The sequence below is a fragment of the Choloepus didactylus genome, chromosome 4 (assembly GCF_015220235.1).
Source record: "Choloepus didactylus isolate mChoDid1 chromosome 4, mChoDid1.pri, whole genome shotgun sequence".
In the NCBI taxonomy this organism is placed as follows: domain Eukaryota; kingdom Metazoa; phylum Chordata; class Mammalia; order Pilosa; family Megalonychidae; genus Choloepus; species Choloepus didactylus.
Genome location: NC_051310.1, coordinates 41,247,636 through 41,264,616, shown reverse-complemented (window position 1 = coordinate 41,264,616; position 16,981 = coordinate 41,247,636). Strand labels below are relative to the sequence as shown.

At 47.4% G+C, this 16,981-nt stretch overlaps 1 protein-coding gene across 1 annotated transcript; it reads right to left on the bottom strand.

Moving 5' to 3' along the window:
* Positions 1 to 243: 243 nt before the first annotated feature.
* On the bottom strand, positions 244 to 5,390 carry CCDC177 (coiled-coil domain containing 177). Its single transcript, XM_037832437.1, has 2 exons — positions 5,089 to 5,390; positions 244 to 4,227 (listed from the first exon to the last, which is right to left on the bottom strand). Exon 2 carries the CDS (start codon positions 4,198 to 4,200, stop codon positions 2,092 to 2,094), a length of 2,109 nt encoding a protein of 702 aa, XP_037688365.1. The 5' UTR covers positions 4,201 to 4,227; positions 5,089 to 5,390; the 3' UTR covers positions 244 to 2,091.
* Between the last annotated feature and the right edge of the window lie 11,591 nt (positions 5,391 to 16,981).

The following is a 16,981-nucleotide window of genomic DNA, read 5'->3' as shown; positions in this document are numbered from 1 at the left end:
CAAAGTAGGAAACAGAATCGCACACACCTTTTAGTTAAACATGCACTTGACCCACAGACAACGCCAATCATTACATCTCAGTGGCAACCTGGTTACCGACAAAAAGAAACTTGAGGAAGAAAATCCACCCATTCAAGAAATAAACCTTGGCACAGCTCTTTTCCTGGTTTCACAACATCTTAAGTGTAACACCTAAGTAAGCTTTCTTCTACACAATACTCGTGTCTGTGATGTGGGGGGGTGGGGTGGGGTGGCGGCGGTAGGTGGAGATAATGTGTGTGTGATTATGCAGAATAATCAGCCATTTAAGGGACAATTCTGCCCACAGAATACATATGAAATGCGTCTAATGTACTAGCTCTCTACCCTGTTTCTTCTTTTTTCTTTTTGGTAACTTTTAATTTACATTCCTATTTTAATGTAAAAAGTGATGCTTTGCTTTACTTCCCACCTCCCCTGATGAAGGCAGAGTCAATAATTGGGTGGAGTTGGGGGTGGATTTTGGCTTCATGGAAGGGAAGCACTCTAAGGGTTAAAGTTGTCTGATGACGGCTGACCGTGACCTTATGGACGAGGGAGTGACCTGGTCTTGCAAGTACTTTCACCCAGAAGGTAAACGGCCGTCTGTCCATGATGCAGTGCCCATTCCAATGTCAGCGATTCATTCTCAGAAAAAAACTAGGCTAACAAAAACCCTCCTGCCTGCCAACTCCAGGTCAAGAAAGGCACAAAGAAGACCAACAAATAATACCGATGGCACTTTGGATTCGGGAGACCTTGAGGTACCAGAAGAGGAGAACTGATGGCCCCACTGGGTGGATGGGGAAGGTGAGGAACCAAAAGACTGATTAAGTACTTTCAGTTACAGGTGAGAAGGAAGGAGGAACTGAAGGGCAGACTCTCTCTTTCCTCATGGGAGGGCAAGAGAGGAAGATCCCCAGCTAACCATAGCAGCAAGGCTCTCAACAGCTAAGAGGCAATTCCAGCTCTCCAGCCACCACAGTGAAGCAGCCAAGGAGGGACACCCCAATTGCCCTCAGAACAGTTGTGATGGTTCCTTCACAGAGGAAATCCTACACCCCAAACTCTCTGGGGCCCACGCTTGGGGGACTGCTGCCAGGGCTGGAGTTTTAGGCAGGGATGGCCTGGGCAGAAATGTAAGGTAGCTCTGCTCCTTAAGGCACAGCTGCTGTCTGCCTGGGAGTAGTGCAGCAACTCCGGGCCCCACACTGGGTGGGGGGCATCAGACATACCTCCCCCAAACAACCTGTGAGGAAGCTTAACGTGGGTAGAACACTGTGGCTTAAGGGACCCTGCCTCCCCAGGAGCTGGGGGCTTCCATTAAAGCTAAACAGCACCAGCAATCCAACCCACTTCTTGTGCCACTTGGGAGAACAGGAGAGAGAGAGAAAGAGATACAAATTGATCATTATTTGCAGATGATTGTCTAACTAGGAACCTAGGGGAATCAACTGAAAAACTATCAGAACTAAGAGAATTTGCTCAGGTGGCCAATTAAAAGTCAAGCATACAAAAATCAACAGCTTTTTGGGTCATTTGAGTGTGGCCTGACACCTTGGAAGAGATGTGCTTTTCTGGGAGGCCTCTGAGCTTTGTGCAACTTGCCAAGTTGTCAAAATGGAGGTGAGTCAGGGAGATGCCATCTTAGCTGCAGAAAAAGAAGTCCTTTCAGACACCAATATCTGAAAAGAGCTTGGGATGACTGCAGCAGATGGGTGGGGACAATCACCTCGGTGCTTCCTCACTCCTAGGGGTCCCCTCTCCCCAAGTCCTGAACTGAACGCTTTCTCCTTGGCACCTCTCTGCTTCAAACCAAAAGACACACAAGGACGCTCTGCAACGGCCAGAGCGGGAGCCACCAAGCGTGGATGTGATCAAGGATTGTGCTGTCATCGGCAAACGAAGTAAGTTTTTAAAAACAAAGGGGCATCCGTTCATTGTCTCATTGGTCAGAAGCCTAGAGAGGCCACGATAATGCGCCCTGACTAGATTACTCTACGGTTTGGTCAAAAGGGACCAGGGAGGCCTCTCCGGGCTGTGCGAGGCAGTCAACTCGGCACAGAGCCATGGTCATTTGCGGTCCAGGTTAGCATGTAACTGAGCGTCCCGCACCATCCGGTCAAAGGAGCGGGTGTTGGTCTCCTCGCGCACCTTCTCGCGAACGTGGAAGGAGGCCCGGGCGGTGGAGCGAGAGGTCTCCAGCGCGCTGCGCCGCTCCCGAGACAGTTGCTCGCTGCGCTCCAGTTTGCGCCCGATGGCCTGGAGCAGCTCCCGCCGGCGGCAGGCTTCGTCCCTCTCCACCTTCTCCTTGTTGGCGCGCTGGGTCCGCTCCTTCTCCATCCGGCTCTGGCCTACGCGCCGCGCCTTCTGCTGCACCGCTTCCTCGGCCACCTGCGCCGCGTGCTGCAGCCGCCGCTCCCCGGCCCGGGCCAGGGCCTCCAGGTGCGCCTGATGCTCCCGCCCTTTGCGCTCCGCCGCCTCCTTGGCCCGCCGGCCCTGCAGCTCCTCCCGCCGGGCACGCTCCCGCAGGTCCCGGGTGCGCTGCTCCAACAACTGCTCGTAGTTCTCCTGCGCACGGCCCAAGCTGGCCTCCAGGGAGCTCCGCAGACCCTCCTGTTCTTCGCGCTCCTGCCGGGCGCGGCCCTGCAGCAGAGCCTCGTGGCGAGCCCGCTCCGCCCGGCTCAGTTCTCGCTTCTCCCGCTGCAGCTGGCCCTCCTGCTGCTGCTTGGCGCGAGCCGCGCGCTGGGCGCGCTCCCTGCGGACCTGCTCCGCCCGCTCGCGCCCTTCCTGCAGGACTTCTTCCCGCTGCTTCAGGTTCTGCTCCTGCTGCAGCTTGCGCAGCCGGTCCTCCGTGGCCGCGCGCTCCGCCCGCTCCCGCCGCAGCAAGCCCTGACGCTCGGCCAGGTCGCGCCTCCTCTCCTCGCTGCGCTCGCACTGCCGCTGCCGCCGCCGCGCCGCCTGGCGCTCCTCTCGGCCCCGGCGGCCGCGCCGCTCCTCCACCTGCGCGGCCCAGGCCCGACGGCCCTGCTCCAAGGCGCGCTGCTTCTCGCGCTCCTCGCGCTCGCGGCGCTGCTCGGCGCTCACGCGCTGCTGCTCCCACTGACCGTGGGCCGCAGCACGCTGCTCCAGCAACAGACGCTCCTCCTGGTGCCGCGCCAGCATCAGCGCCGCTATCTTCCGGTCGCGCTCCGGCACTCCTCGCAGGCCCTGCTCGGTGCGCACTTGACGCACGATCCGCTCCACGTGCTGGGCGGTTTGCGGCGAGTGGCTTAGGTCGCCGAGACTGAAGCTGCGGCCCGTGAGCGGAACCAGGGCCAGGGCAGATGGACGGCCCAAAGGGTTGGAGGCAGAGGACGCCGACCCCGCGGGGCAACTGTTTCTGGCCGAGGCCCGGGGAGGCCAGCGTAGCTCTCGCAGGCTCTCTCCGCTGTAGGACGACGACGACGCGCCGGACTCGGAGCTGAGGGCGCCCTCGCGCCGGCGGGATAGCGAGTCTAGAGAGTGACTCTTCCTACCTGTCCGGGAGCCCGCGGGCGGAGGTTGGTGCTGGGCTGGGGAAGGGCTGGAAGAAGCTTTGCGGGCCGCACGCGGTCCAGGTGAGGCCGGGAGGCTAGCGCTGCTGCAGCTGCTGCTGCTGCCTGCGCTCGGCGCCGAGGCCGCGGAGGCCGCGACGGCCGCGGGGCCCAGCGGCGTGAAGAGGCGACGCTTCTCCTCCCGCACGATCCGCTCGCGCTCGTCCCGGCATTGCTGCAGCTTGGCACGCCGCTCCGCCTCGTACGCCTCGTACAGACCAGTGGCCACCCGCATGGAGCGGCCCGGGGCCTCGCGCACCAGGTCCGCCAGTGGACGCGATAGCAGCTCCACCGGTTTGATGGCGCAGCGGGCGCAAGCCTCTAGCGAGCGAGGGCTGGTCAGCACGTAGCGGCTGCCCTCGGCCTCCGGACAGTCGAAGTTAAAGAGGTCGAGGTGCAGCAGAGGGGATTGCTCCCGCCTTCCGCCGTCTCCTGCCGCACACGGAACTTCTGCCTTGCGGGGCACAGCCGCCGAAGCCGAGGCCAAGGCGGTCGCCGGCTGCTGGGCACCTTGGGTCTCAGGGGGCACGGACGCGGCAGCCTCGTCTCCTTCGGAGCCGACAGGCTCGGCTCCCGCCTTCTCTTCTTCAGGCACTGGGTCCACCATGGCTGGGCCTCCGCCCTTTTGAGGAGTCTGTGCGGGTGACAAAGGAGAGAGACATCGAGGAATACATTTGAGAGCAGTTCCCTCCTCCGCATGCATACTCTCCACCTCCGTCCCCTCAACTTAATCCCCTTTCGGATTAGGCACAGCGGCCTGGTGGAACGTAAATCCTTATACCGATGCCCTGACAACACAGGCTGGGGTGGTGGTGGGTGGCCGGTGCACAGAGATCGGCCTCAGTCTCCCGCAGTCCCGAATGCGGGCAGAGACCTGTGGCAAGGTTCCCCTGGGCATCTGACCCCCCGGAGGCTGCAAGTTAAGATGACAACGATCGAGGTGCAGGCAACAGCCGGCGAGGGAGGTGCTGGAGGATCCCCTGGAGGATTAGGTGTATTTGTTTGTAGTTTAGGCTGGCGGCCGGGGATACAGCGTGGCAAGAAAACACACACACACACACACACACACAAAGAAGGTCCTCTTCATGCCCAAAGTGCATTGCTGCGAGGCCCTCGTTTGCCTAAGGAAGTTTATGGGCGATTTCCCACTGCCAAAGGAGACCCAGGTATGAAGCCAAGGGGGCCTCAGTCCCCAAAGGCCCCTCAGGGAGGGCTGATAGATTTGTGCTCCAGCTGCTGGAACAGTGCTGACTAGAAGCTAGGGCCGCACTTTCTCCCCCGCCCCCCATCCCAGGGTCTTTGTGGGGGATGGTGAAGGCCCTTGGGTCCTCCCAGATGCTAAAGGCACCATCCACCCCAGCGTGGGCTCGGACACCCACCCCCAGACTCGATCCGCATCCCTCCACCGCATCTCAGCCGGGTGGGCTCCTGGAGCGCTGCGAGCCGGGCCGTGCCAGTGCCGGTGGCTCGCGAGTCCCTGGGCCGTTTCACTTACTGCAAGTCGCGGGCTCCGGCCCCGCGCCAAGGGCTTTTGTTCGCAGCTCGCCGCTCTCCTTTGCGCCTCTTCAGTCCCCGTGTCGCCGGAGTCGGGTTACCGCTGGCTGCACCAGCGATCGGAGCCCCAGCTTCCGCCACAGCCGCCGCCAGCGCCTCTCCATTGGGCCCGCGAGCGGGGCGCACACACCCCAGACGCTACCTACACGCGGGAGGGGGAGTGTGATAAGGCCTCCCTAAAATAACGCGGTTCTGCTTTCTTCCATCACACTGATTCTTAAAAAAGGAAGCCCGGCTCCATCGCTGCTGCATCCATCTCTCCCTCTCTAACGGTGGAGGTACCGCAGGTCGCTGGTCGCCTCTGGCGCCTCCTGGTGGACACTCAGGGGTATCGGTTTGTTTGCTTAGAGAGCGAAGAAGCGAAATTTATATATGTATATAAATCACCAAGAAACCTGAGTCTTGGTCGAAGGGTGGAAGGAAGGAATCGTTCAGGTTGTTTCTCAGGGGGACTCTGAGAAGCAAACAAACTTGGTAGCGAATAATTGAGTGAGAAACAAACAAACTTGATAGCAAATGATTGGGTAGAAATGTGGTGCCTGATACAAATTCTGATTTTTTAAAGAAAGCCTAAGAACATTCAGGTGGGTTTGAGACAGGCAGAAGAAACTGGTGTTTAATGCAATATCCTAGGACTTCCTGGGTTCAGACAATAAAAATTAAAACCAATTAGTGCCATTTAATGAGTTATTTTGAGACACCTCCTCCCCACTTCTTCTCCATTTTGAGTGGCAGTGGCCATAGGAAAGGCTGGAGCCTTTGAGAGGGTTCAAGGAGTCCGTAAGGGGTGGGATCTAACATTAGAGCTGTGTGGTTAAATTACTTTGGCATTGTCAGGTAGACTGTGAGGAGCTAGTGAAGTGTTTTGAGCAGGGAAGTGACATGATTAGGTTTATATTTTAGGAACATAACTCTGGCCACAATGTAGAGAGGGCTTGGAGAGGCAGGAAGCCCAGTTAGCTGGACACTACAGTCACCCAGGCCAGGAAGGATTAGGAACTGAGAAGGAACCTGGGTGAAGGAATGCATCTGGTGGGTTGCAGATTCCCGAACTAGAGAGTGAAGGAAGCGATACTCACAGATAGCTTGGCTCTTAGGTATAGGGAGCAGGGAAGAGCAAAGGATGCTGGCCTGGGGCAATGAGGCAGCTGGGTGTACTACAAACCAGGAGAGTGGATCCAGGAGGGATGATTAGCAGGTGTGCAGGGCCGAGGGAGGATGGGTTCATTTGGGGCCACTTGAGTTTGAAGTGGAGTTGCCAGTTGCTGGATAAGTTGTATCAGAGCTCTGGACTGGAGCCTGGGTTATAGGAGTCATCACTGTATAAGAGGTTCCTAAAACTACCAGGGTGAGTGAGAACACCCAGGGAGGGCAGGCTGAGCCACGAGAGGCAGGCAGGGCATTTATGGGGCTGCTAAGGGAAAGGGAGTCCATGAAGGGACAAAGGACAGGCAGAAAAGTGTGATCTTATAGAAGCTAACACTAGAGCACATCAGAAGGAGGGCATGCCACTAATGTCAAAGGCAGCAGAGGTCCAGAAAGATTTCACCTGGAATCAAATACATACCCAAACGCTGTTAGCAGGTTTTTGGTGACATCAACAAAAACAACTTTAGTATTGTACTGGGGGTGGATGTTAAACCGTAGAGCTTAAGGTGCAATGGGAGATAATAATAGGAGAGTTACTGCCTCTTTTGACATTTGGGTGAGAGTGTTAAGAACTGTGCAGCGGTTGAGATCTTACCCTACTTGCACATTGACAAGTTAGCTTGCCACAGTTTCATAGCCTAGCAGAAGACACAAGACTCCTGGGTCAGAAACAAAGGACTTTCTTATGGCACAGCTGGCAACATGAGATTCATGTTTTTGTTGGTTCCCCATTCTTACCCCCCGCCCAGTCCCAGGGGGTGTTGAGGAGGTGGGCCCAGGTAGAAGCTGCACATATAATGGGTTTGTGTCACACCCTAATCTTTTAAAGGGGACTAGCAAACCTGGTAAACTTTTAACCTAGAGGGAGACATTATCTCTATTTTCTCGTACAGCAAACAAATCTCCCCTCTGACCTGGAGAGAGCCACTATATCTTGAAAAACAGTCCAGAATAAAAGCCATTGCAAGCAAGCAGAAGTGCCGTGAAGAATTGCTCTCATTAGAGAAAAGGAACAATTGGTCGCATGGCTTGTAAGCAGTGGGGCTGGGGTTTGAACCTGGCTCTGTCTGATCCTGAAGTGAATCCCAGGCTTTGTGTTTCCACACCAAGCTGAGAGTCTGGAGAGATGTATAGTCCAATGGAGATGAATGGAGAGGACAGATCAACCTCTGAACCTCAGTTTTCCCTTTTTTATATAGAATCCCATTAAAATGCCTCTTACAAAGATTAATAGTGCCTACATGGGGTAGGTTGAATTATGTACCCCAACAAACACATGTTCTTATCTTAATCTGCATTTCTGTGGGTTTGAACCCATGGTAAACAGGACTTTTAGAAGATGTTCTTTTTAGATAAGACGTTGTTCTTTTTAGTTGAGGCCCATTGAAGCAGGATGGGCCTTAATTGGGATTACTGGAAGCTTTATAATCATAAAGACAACGTGAAAGTCACAGAATGCTACAGATTTCAGGGAGACAGGACACCGCCATGTGACAGGAATAGAAATACAAGCCAAGCAACCCTAAGGATTGCCAGAAGCCAGCTCCAGAATGCTAGTCTTCAGGGAGAAAGCAAGTCTTACTGATATCTTGACTTTAGTCTCAAAACTGTGAGCCAATAAATTCCTGTTGTTTCAGCCAACCCATTGTGTGGTGTTTGTCATAGCAGCCTGGCAAGCTAAGACTCTGTGAGAAAGCTCTGTAAATGTTATCTTTGTCTTCCTGTTTTCATATTTGTTAAACAGGGACAATAATACCAACCTTCCAGTGTTGTTTACAGAACTAGAAAGACTATTTGCAAAATGCCTAGATCAGCACTTGTAGATAAGCAGTGATTAAAAATAATGACCATATATTTTGATAAATCTCTTTTTATAGACGTAGATGTCAATAAGGAAACATCTGTAGCATTTGCAAGTTAAGGAGAAGCTCAACACATCTTTCACCCTTGATTAAGGAATGATTCTTCATCTAGGAAGGGCGAGGAATGCGAGGGCATGGGGAGGGAACCCTGAAATGGGATACCAACCTAGCTAGCCAATTCAGCAGAAATTACTAAGCAATCAAAGTGGTGCCATCCTGCAGTCAGATGTGTCTCACCTTTCATTTTTAAGTGCTTTGGACATTTCAGCAGATGGGTTTCATACAGGTTAAGTGGTATTTTCCTTCAGTTTTTTTATTCATAATATTTTTTTATTGTAGAAAATAACATATACATAGAAGTGATAACTTTCTAAGTGCAATTTGACAAGTAGTTAGCAAATTTCAAAGACTATTATACGTTACAATTCCACAGTTTCAGTTATTTCCTTATTGTGAAATATATATACAAAAAGGTAATGTCTTTCAAAGTATGACTTAACAAGTAGATATATAGGGAATTTCCAAAGTTGTTATGAGTTCTAGTACCTTATTGTGAAATATAACATCTATACAAAAAGGTATAGCTTTCAAATTACAATTTAACAATTAGCTGTAGAAAAAATTGCAAAGGATGCTATGGGTTACAGTTCCACCATTTCAATTCTTTCCTTCTAGCTATTCTAATACCCTAACAATTAAGGAAAAGAAAATTATATAAAGATTCAGTATTCATAATCCTTTGTTAGATTCCATCTTGTTTGTTGCTACTCCTTCTTCTAGTTTAATCACTTTCCCAATCTTCAGGGATGTCTAGACAGTGACCACCCTAACCTGTTCATGTTGAAAAGGGTGTCAACTTTATGAGCAAAGGGGACACATCTTGTTGATGTTCTTGAAGAGGCTATTGCCTCTGGGTTTTGGGACTTAGCTGGCTTAGGAGCTCTCTGAAAGATTTAAGTTTCTGAAGAATAAACATGGTGAGTGAAACTTTTATAGAGTCTCAGATAGGGATCTGGCTATTCTTGAAGGTTTTCAGGACTACTGTTGACTTGGGCTTATCATATTGTGGTCATTTGGCATATCTAGGTGAAGCTTGCATAGAAGAAACCTCTAGGACAGCCTCTTGACTCTATTTGAATTCTCTTAGCCACTAAAACCTTATTTTATTGATTTTCTTTTCCCCCTTTGGGTCAGAAAGGCATTCTCAATCCCTCGATGCCAGAGTCAGGCTCATTCCTGGAATCCATATCCCACGTTGCCAGGAAGGCTCATTCATCTTGGGGGTCATGTCCCACAGTGGGGGAAGGGTGACGAATTTATTTGCAGAGTTAGGCTTAGAGAGAGAAAGTCTGCATTTGAGCAACAAAAGAGGGTCTCTGGAAGTGACTCCTAGGCATAGTTATAGGTGGGCTTAGCCTCCCCTTTGTAACCATAAGTTTCACCAAAGCAAGCCTCTTGACTTCTAAAGTAGAAGGTTCCTAAGTTCACCTAGCATACATTATGTCCACAATAAGCCATCCATATCTCACATTATCATCACTTTTGTTGTATAATCCTCATCATTCTCCATTTTAAACAATTCTCATGACCCAAAACATGTCGTAGCTCTTGTCAGCCCTTAATTATTTGTCCCTAGTATTTGTATAATACTAGTATGGTATTCATATTGATTAGAGTCCCTAGTATACAATATGTAGATTTAGCCTTCTGTTGTCAGCTCTCTGTGCTAGTGCATTCTTAGAAGAATATCATGCAAGCACCTATCTATATTTGTGGTGCTGATCTGTGGGAAACATGCCTTTAAACAACCCCTTTCAATCCTATTCGCCTTCAATACAGCTCTGATACTTATAATCCTATTAACAAAAACATCACCCCTATCCATTACCATACCTTTGAATTCATCATCATTAACATATCTGAATATATTAGATTATCATTCCCCCTCACTAGCTACTGTCCATAACTAGGTCCCCAATATTCTATAAGACACTGATTTTATATTGTTCAGAAGTGGTAACATACAATATCTCTCCTTTTGTGTCTGACTTATTTCACTCAGAATTATATCTTCAAGTTTCATCCACATTGCCATATGTTTCAGGATCTTGTTGCTTTTAACTGCTGCATAGTATTCCATGTATGTGTATACCACATTTTGTTTATCCACTTGTCTCTTGAAGGATATTTGGATTGTTTCCATCTCTTGGTAACTATGAACAATGCTGCTATAAACATTGATGTACAAATGTCTGTTTGTGTCACCGCTTTCAAATCTTCTGGGTCTATACCGAGAATTGGAATTGCCAGATCATAGGGTAATTCAATATCTAGTTTTCTGAGAAACCACCAAACTGTCTTCCAGAATGACTATACCATTATGCAGTCCCACCAGCAATAATAAGAGTTCCAATTTCTCCACATCCTCTCCAGCGTTTGTAGTTTCCTGTTTGTTTGATGGCAGCCATTCTTATTGGTGTGCGATGATAATCTCATTGTGGTCTTGATTTGCATCTCCCTAATAGCTAGTGAAGATGAACATTTTTTTATGTCTTTAGCCATTTGTATTTCCTCTTCAGAGAAATGTCTTTTCATATCTTTTGCCCATTTTATAATTGGGCTGTTTGTACTATTGTCATTGAGTTGTAAGATTTCTTTATATATGCAAGATCTCAGTCTCTTATCAGATACATAGTGTGCCAGTTTGAATGTATTATGTCCCCCAAAATGCCATTATCTTTGATGTAATCTTGTGTGGGCAGATGTATCAGTGTTGGTTAGATTGTAATCCTTTGAGTGTTTCTGTGGAGATGCGACCCACCCAACTGTGGGTGATGACTCTGATTGAATAGTTTCCATGGAGATGTGGCCCCGCCCATTCAGCATGGGCCTTGATTAGTTTACTAGAGCACTATATAAGCTCAGACAGAAGAAGCATGCATGCAGTTGTTCATAGTATCCTCTTATGATAGTTTTTTATTTCTTCAAGATCTGTAGTAATCATCCCCTTCTCATTTCTGATTCTGTTTATTTGTCTTCTCTCTTTTTGACTTTGTCAGTCTAACTAAGGGTCTGTCAAGCTTGTTGATCTCAAAGAACCAACTTTTGATTTTATTTATTCTCTCAATTGTTTTTCTTTGTTGTTGTTGTTGTTGTTGTTCTCCAGCTCATTTATTTCTGCTTTAATCTTTGGTATTTCTTTTCATCTACTTGCTTTAGGGTAGTTTGCTGATAATTCTCTAGCCTCTTCAGTTGTTCAGTTAGTTCTTTGGTTTTAACTCTTTCTTGCTTTTTTATATATGCATTAAGAGCTATAAATTTCCCTCTCAGCACTGCCTTTGCTGCATCCCACAGGCTTTGATATTTTGTGTTCTCATTTTCGTTTGTCTCTAGATATTTACCAATTTGTCTTGCAGTTTCTTCTTTGACCCATTCTTTGTTTAGGAGTAAGTTGTTTAACCTCCTTATATTTATGAAAGGTCTGGTTCTTTGGTGGTTGTTGATTTCTAGTTGCATTCCATTGTGGTCAGAGAATGTGCTTTGAATAATTTCAATCTTTTTAAATTTACTAAGACTTGTTTTTTGCCCCAGCATGTGATCTATCCTGGAAAATGTTCTATGGGCACTAGAGAAGAATGTATATCCTCGTACATTGGGATGTAATGATCTATATATGTCTGTTAAGTCTAATTCATTTATCACATTGTTTAGGTTCTCAGTTTCCTGATTGGTCCTCTGTCTAGTTGTTCTATCTATAGAAGAGAGTGGTGTATTGAAGTCTTCCACTATTATTATTATTATTATTATTTTAAATTTTATTTTGAAATACATTCAAACTTACAGGAACAGTTGCAAAAACAATACAAACCCCATACACAGAACTTCAGCATACCCAGACCCCCCTCCCCTGCTACCCTGATCCACCATCTTTAACATCCTTTTATACCATCATTTCTTTCTTTCCCTCCCTCCCTACCTCCTTCCCTCCCTATCTATCGTCCATCATCTATTGCTCTGTATTCTGAACATATGAGAGCAGTCTGCATACATCCTTGAACAAACAATATAATTCACATATACATTTCTCATGAACCAGAACATTCTTTTATGCATTCCCTTTAAGCACAGCTAAGAAGTTCAAGAAATTCAACATTGATACAAAGCTTACATTCTATATTTTCTTTTTTTTTTTCTTATGTCCCAACTGTGTCCCTTTGAGCCTCCTCTCCTCCATCCTTAGATCCAATCCAAGATCATCCTTGGCATTTAATTGTCATTATCTATTTAGACTGTATTTTTTTTTTCACTTGTGGAAACATATATACAGCCTAAATCTTCTGATTCCACCTGCTCCCTAGCATTCCATTGTGGGTTTAATCACATTTAGAATGTTGCAATGCTATCACCTTCCCACCATCCATTACTAGAAATTTCTCTTCACTCCAAACAGAAACCCTACAATCATTTCTTAACTCCCCATTGCCCCATCCCCCACTTCTCATAACCCATACTCCACTTTTCATCTCTATGGTCTTATTCTCTGATACTTTCTTTGTATTTACCATGGGGCTTAAATTTAACCTCTTAAGTCTGTAACAATCTGGTTTTTCTTTGATACCAATTTAACTTCGATAGGACATATAAACTATGTTCCTTTACTCCTCCATTTCCTCACCTTTATGTAGTTCTTGTCAAAAATTACATATTTTACATTGAGTCCAAAACCACTGATTTATCATCACAGTTTATGTATTTTAGATCCTGTAGGGAGTAAATAGTGGAGTTACAAATCAAAAATACAGTAGTAGTGGTATTTATATTTACCATGTGATCTTTACTGGAAATCTTTATTTCTTCATGTGGTTTCAGTCAATTGTTTAGTGTCCCTTCCTTTCAGCCTGCTCAATTCCCTTCAGCATTTCTTATTGGACTGATCTACTGGTGATGAAGTCCCTCAGCTTTTGATTATCTAGGGAATGTTTTCATCTCCCCCTCATTTTTACCCTCCAGGTGTTTGTGAATTTTCTAAGTCTCTGATGGTTATTGACTTCTATTTGTATTGCATTGTGGTCAGAAAATGTACTTTGAATATATTCATTTTTTTTTAATTTATTGAGGTTTGTTTTATGTCCCAGCATATGGTCTATTCTGGAGAAAGATCCATGATCACTAGAGAAGAATGTGTGTCCTGGTGATTTGGGATGTAATGTTCTGTATATGTCTGTTAAATTTCTCTGTATCTCCCTCTCCTTTCTTTGTTTCTCTGTCGGTAGGTCTCCCTTTAGTATGTGAAGTAGGGCAGGTCTTTTATTAGCAAAATCTCTTAGGATTTGTTTGTCTGTGAAAAATTTAAGCTCTCCCTCAAATTTGAAGCAGAGTTTTGCTGGATATAGTATTCTTGGTTGGAAATTTTTCTCTCTCAGAATTTTGAATATGTCATGCCACTGCCTTCTCGCCTCCATGGTGGCTGCTGAGTAGTCACTACTTAGTCTTATGTTGTTTCCTTTGTATGTGATGAATTGATTTTCTCTTGCTGCTTTCCAAATATTTGACAGTCTGATCAGAATATGTCTCGGAGTGGGTTTATTTGGATTTATTCTATTAGGAGTTTGCTGGGCATTTTTGCTTTGTGTATTTATATTGTGTAGAAGGTTTGGGAAGTTTTCCCCAACAATTTCTTTGAATACTCTTTCTAGACCTTTACCCTTCTCTTCCTCTTCTGGGACACCAATGAGTCTTAAATTTGGACGTTTTATTTTATATATCATATCCCTGAGATCCGTTTCGATTTTTTTTATTTTTTCCCCATTCTCTCTTTTGTTCTTTCATTTTCCGTTCTGTGGTCCTTGAGGATGCTGAGTCATTGTTCAATTTCCTCTAATCTTGTATTATGAGTATCCAGAGTCTTTTTAATTTGGCCAACAGTTTCTTTTATTTCCATAAGATCTTCTATTTTTTTATTTACTCTTGCAATTTCTTCTTTATGCTCTTCTAGGGTCTTCTTTATGTCCTTTATATCCTGTGCCATGCGCTCATTGTTTGATTTTAGTTCTTTGATTAATTACTCCATGTACTGTGTCTCTTCTGATCTTTTGATTTGTGTGTTTGGGTTTGGGTTCTCCATATCATCTGGTTTTATCATATGCTTTAAGATTTTCTGTTGTTTTTGGCCTCTTGGCATTTGCTTTACTTCATAGGGTTCTTTCAGGGTCTATAAAATACCAATCTCTACTTTGTCAGTTCTACAGCTTGGTGGCGTACACTTTCTCTAACTAACCAGCAGATGGCGTCCACAAGTCACCTATTCCCTTCAAGTCAGTTTTCCCCAACTTTGTCTTTGTGGTGTGTGGGGGTCTGATTCTTGTGAGGTTCAATTAGTGCACCAAGTTTGGGTGTGTTGTTGGTGCTGTCCGCCCTGAATGTGGGGCGTGTGTCTGAGCGGTTAGGGAGGCAGGGCAGCTTTAATAATCAAACCTCCTAGGTGTTCCCAGAGATTTAAGGCTGTTGCAAGAGTCAAAGCCTTTACCTCAGTCCCACCACAGATCGTCTCTGCTGCTGACCCACAAGTCCCTGGCACTGGCGTAGGGTCTCTGGGATTTCCGAGCAGGTCCCCCTTCTCAGCTGTGCTCTTCCAGGACCCCTGCCTAGGGAAGGCCATGCCACGTCACAAGTGCGTGCCGGCCCGCCAGGGAAGCCCTGGGCCACCAGGCCATGCAGGGGTGCTCCCAGCCTGCCGTAAAGATGGTTGAATGGGACGTGTTAATTTCGCCCTCTTTGTACAGCTCTGCCTTCCCAGCTCTGGGACAATTAGCGGTGAGTGCCCTAAAGGCCACTGTCCATGGCCGATATTGTGGCGTGTGATGGTGCTGCGGGAAACACTCCCCATCACACTGGGACCCTTGGCGCAGCTCTGGACTATGGGTCTGGCCCTGGGCGGGAGCGTCCCAAGCCTGCCGGGGAGATGGTTGCAAGGGGCATGGTTTCTTTCTCCTTTTGGCTCCCCTCTGCGCCCCTGTCCCTGAGACAATCAGCAGCGGGTGTGAGAAGGGCTATCCTCCATGCCAGACACCGAGGCGTTGGGACAACCTGTTCCTGCTGTGCTTCACTGCGCGGTTCTCACCTCTGTGTCCCCAGTCGGTCCCAGGTTTTTGTTTTTTTTCATAAAGAACTAGTCCATCTCCAAACGCCAACCCACAGTTTCCCCACACTGCAGATTGGCTGCCGGACTTTCTGCCAGTTTACTCACTTGTTTCAGAATACAGACTCCCAGTTTCACCAAATGCACAGTCCCTGTAGATTTAGCAGACCTTGTCTGGCTTTTGCTTTGCTGGAACTGGTGTTCTGGGTCCCTTTCTGGTTTTATCTAGTATTTTTCACTGAGGTGTTTTTTTGCCCTGTCTCACCTAGCCTCCATCTTGGGTTCTTCCACCAATGAGTCTTATATTTGTTGGCTTCGTGTTGTCCATCATTTCTCTGAGCTCCATTTCAAATTTTTAAATTTTTTTCCCATTTGTTCTTTTCTGTGCTCACATTCACTTACTGTGTCCTCAAGTTCATGTATCCTTTTTTCTGCCTCTTCAAATCTGCTGTTGTGTGTCTCTAGTATGTTTTAAATTTGAGCTACAGTGTCTTTTATTTCCATAAGGTCTGCTATTTTTTATTTACTCTTTCAAATTCTTCTTTATGCTCTTGTAGATCTTCTTGACTTCCTTTATGTCTTTAGCCATCTCATTGAAGTTGTTTTGGAGATTTTTTTGTACTTCTTTAATTAATTGCTCCAAATTTTGTGTCTTTTGCAGCTTTTTTATTTGTTCGTTTGGCTTGTCCATATTGTCTAGATCCTTCAGTGCTTTGTAATTTTCTGTTGACTTTGGGGCATTTGCTTGTCTTGATAGGGTTATTTTGGGAAGTGCAGAATTATTTGAGCATTTGCATATAATTTGGTTTGCTGGAGTGCAGTTTCCCAATCCTACAAGCAGGTGGTGCTCTTGAGGTAAAGCATGCTGGAGTGCAATTTCCCTAAGAGGTCGCAAGTGGAGATCTCAAGTAGGTCTTCCTGGAACTTCTTCTGTGTGGTGGGCAGAGTCCAAACCAGGTGGGGAACCAGTCGGTGCACCCGTTCTCCATGTGCACTGGGGAATGCCTGTCCTGGGGCTGCTATGCAGGCCCTGAGCAAGTAAGCAGGGAGTCTGATCAAGGGCATCCCACAGATGGAATGTGGGCCCTGCCTGCCAGTTCTCTGCCTGCCTTGCTCCCGCTAGTCCCTGGGGTGTGGGAGGGGCTCCTGATCGTCAGTGTGCCAGTTTGAATGTATTGTGTCCCCCAAATGCCATTATCTTTGTGGTCTTGTGGGACAGATGTTTTGGTGTTGGCTGGATTTGCTTGGAGTGTGCCCCACCCAGCTGTCGGTGATGATTTCAATGAGATGTTCCCATGGAGGCGTGGCCCCGCCCATTCGGGGTAGGCCTTGATCAGTGGAGCTATATAAATGAGCTGACTCAAAGAGAGGAAACTGAGTGCAGCTGGGAGTGATGTTTTGAAGAGGAGCAAGCTTGCTAGGGAGGAACGTCCTGGGAGAAAGCCGTTTTGAGGCCGGAGCTTTGGAGCAGATGCCAGCTGCCTTCCTAGCTAGCAGAGGTTTTCCGGACACCATTGGCCATCCTCCGGTGAAGGTACCCGATTGCTGAGGTGTTACCTTGGATGCTTTGTGGCCTTAAGACTGTAACTGTGTAGTGAAATAAACCCCCGTTTTATAAAAGCCAATCCATCGCTGGTGTTTTGCATTCTGCAGCATAAGCAAACGAGAACAGTCAGTATGGTGCC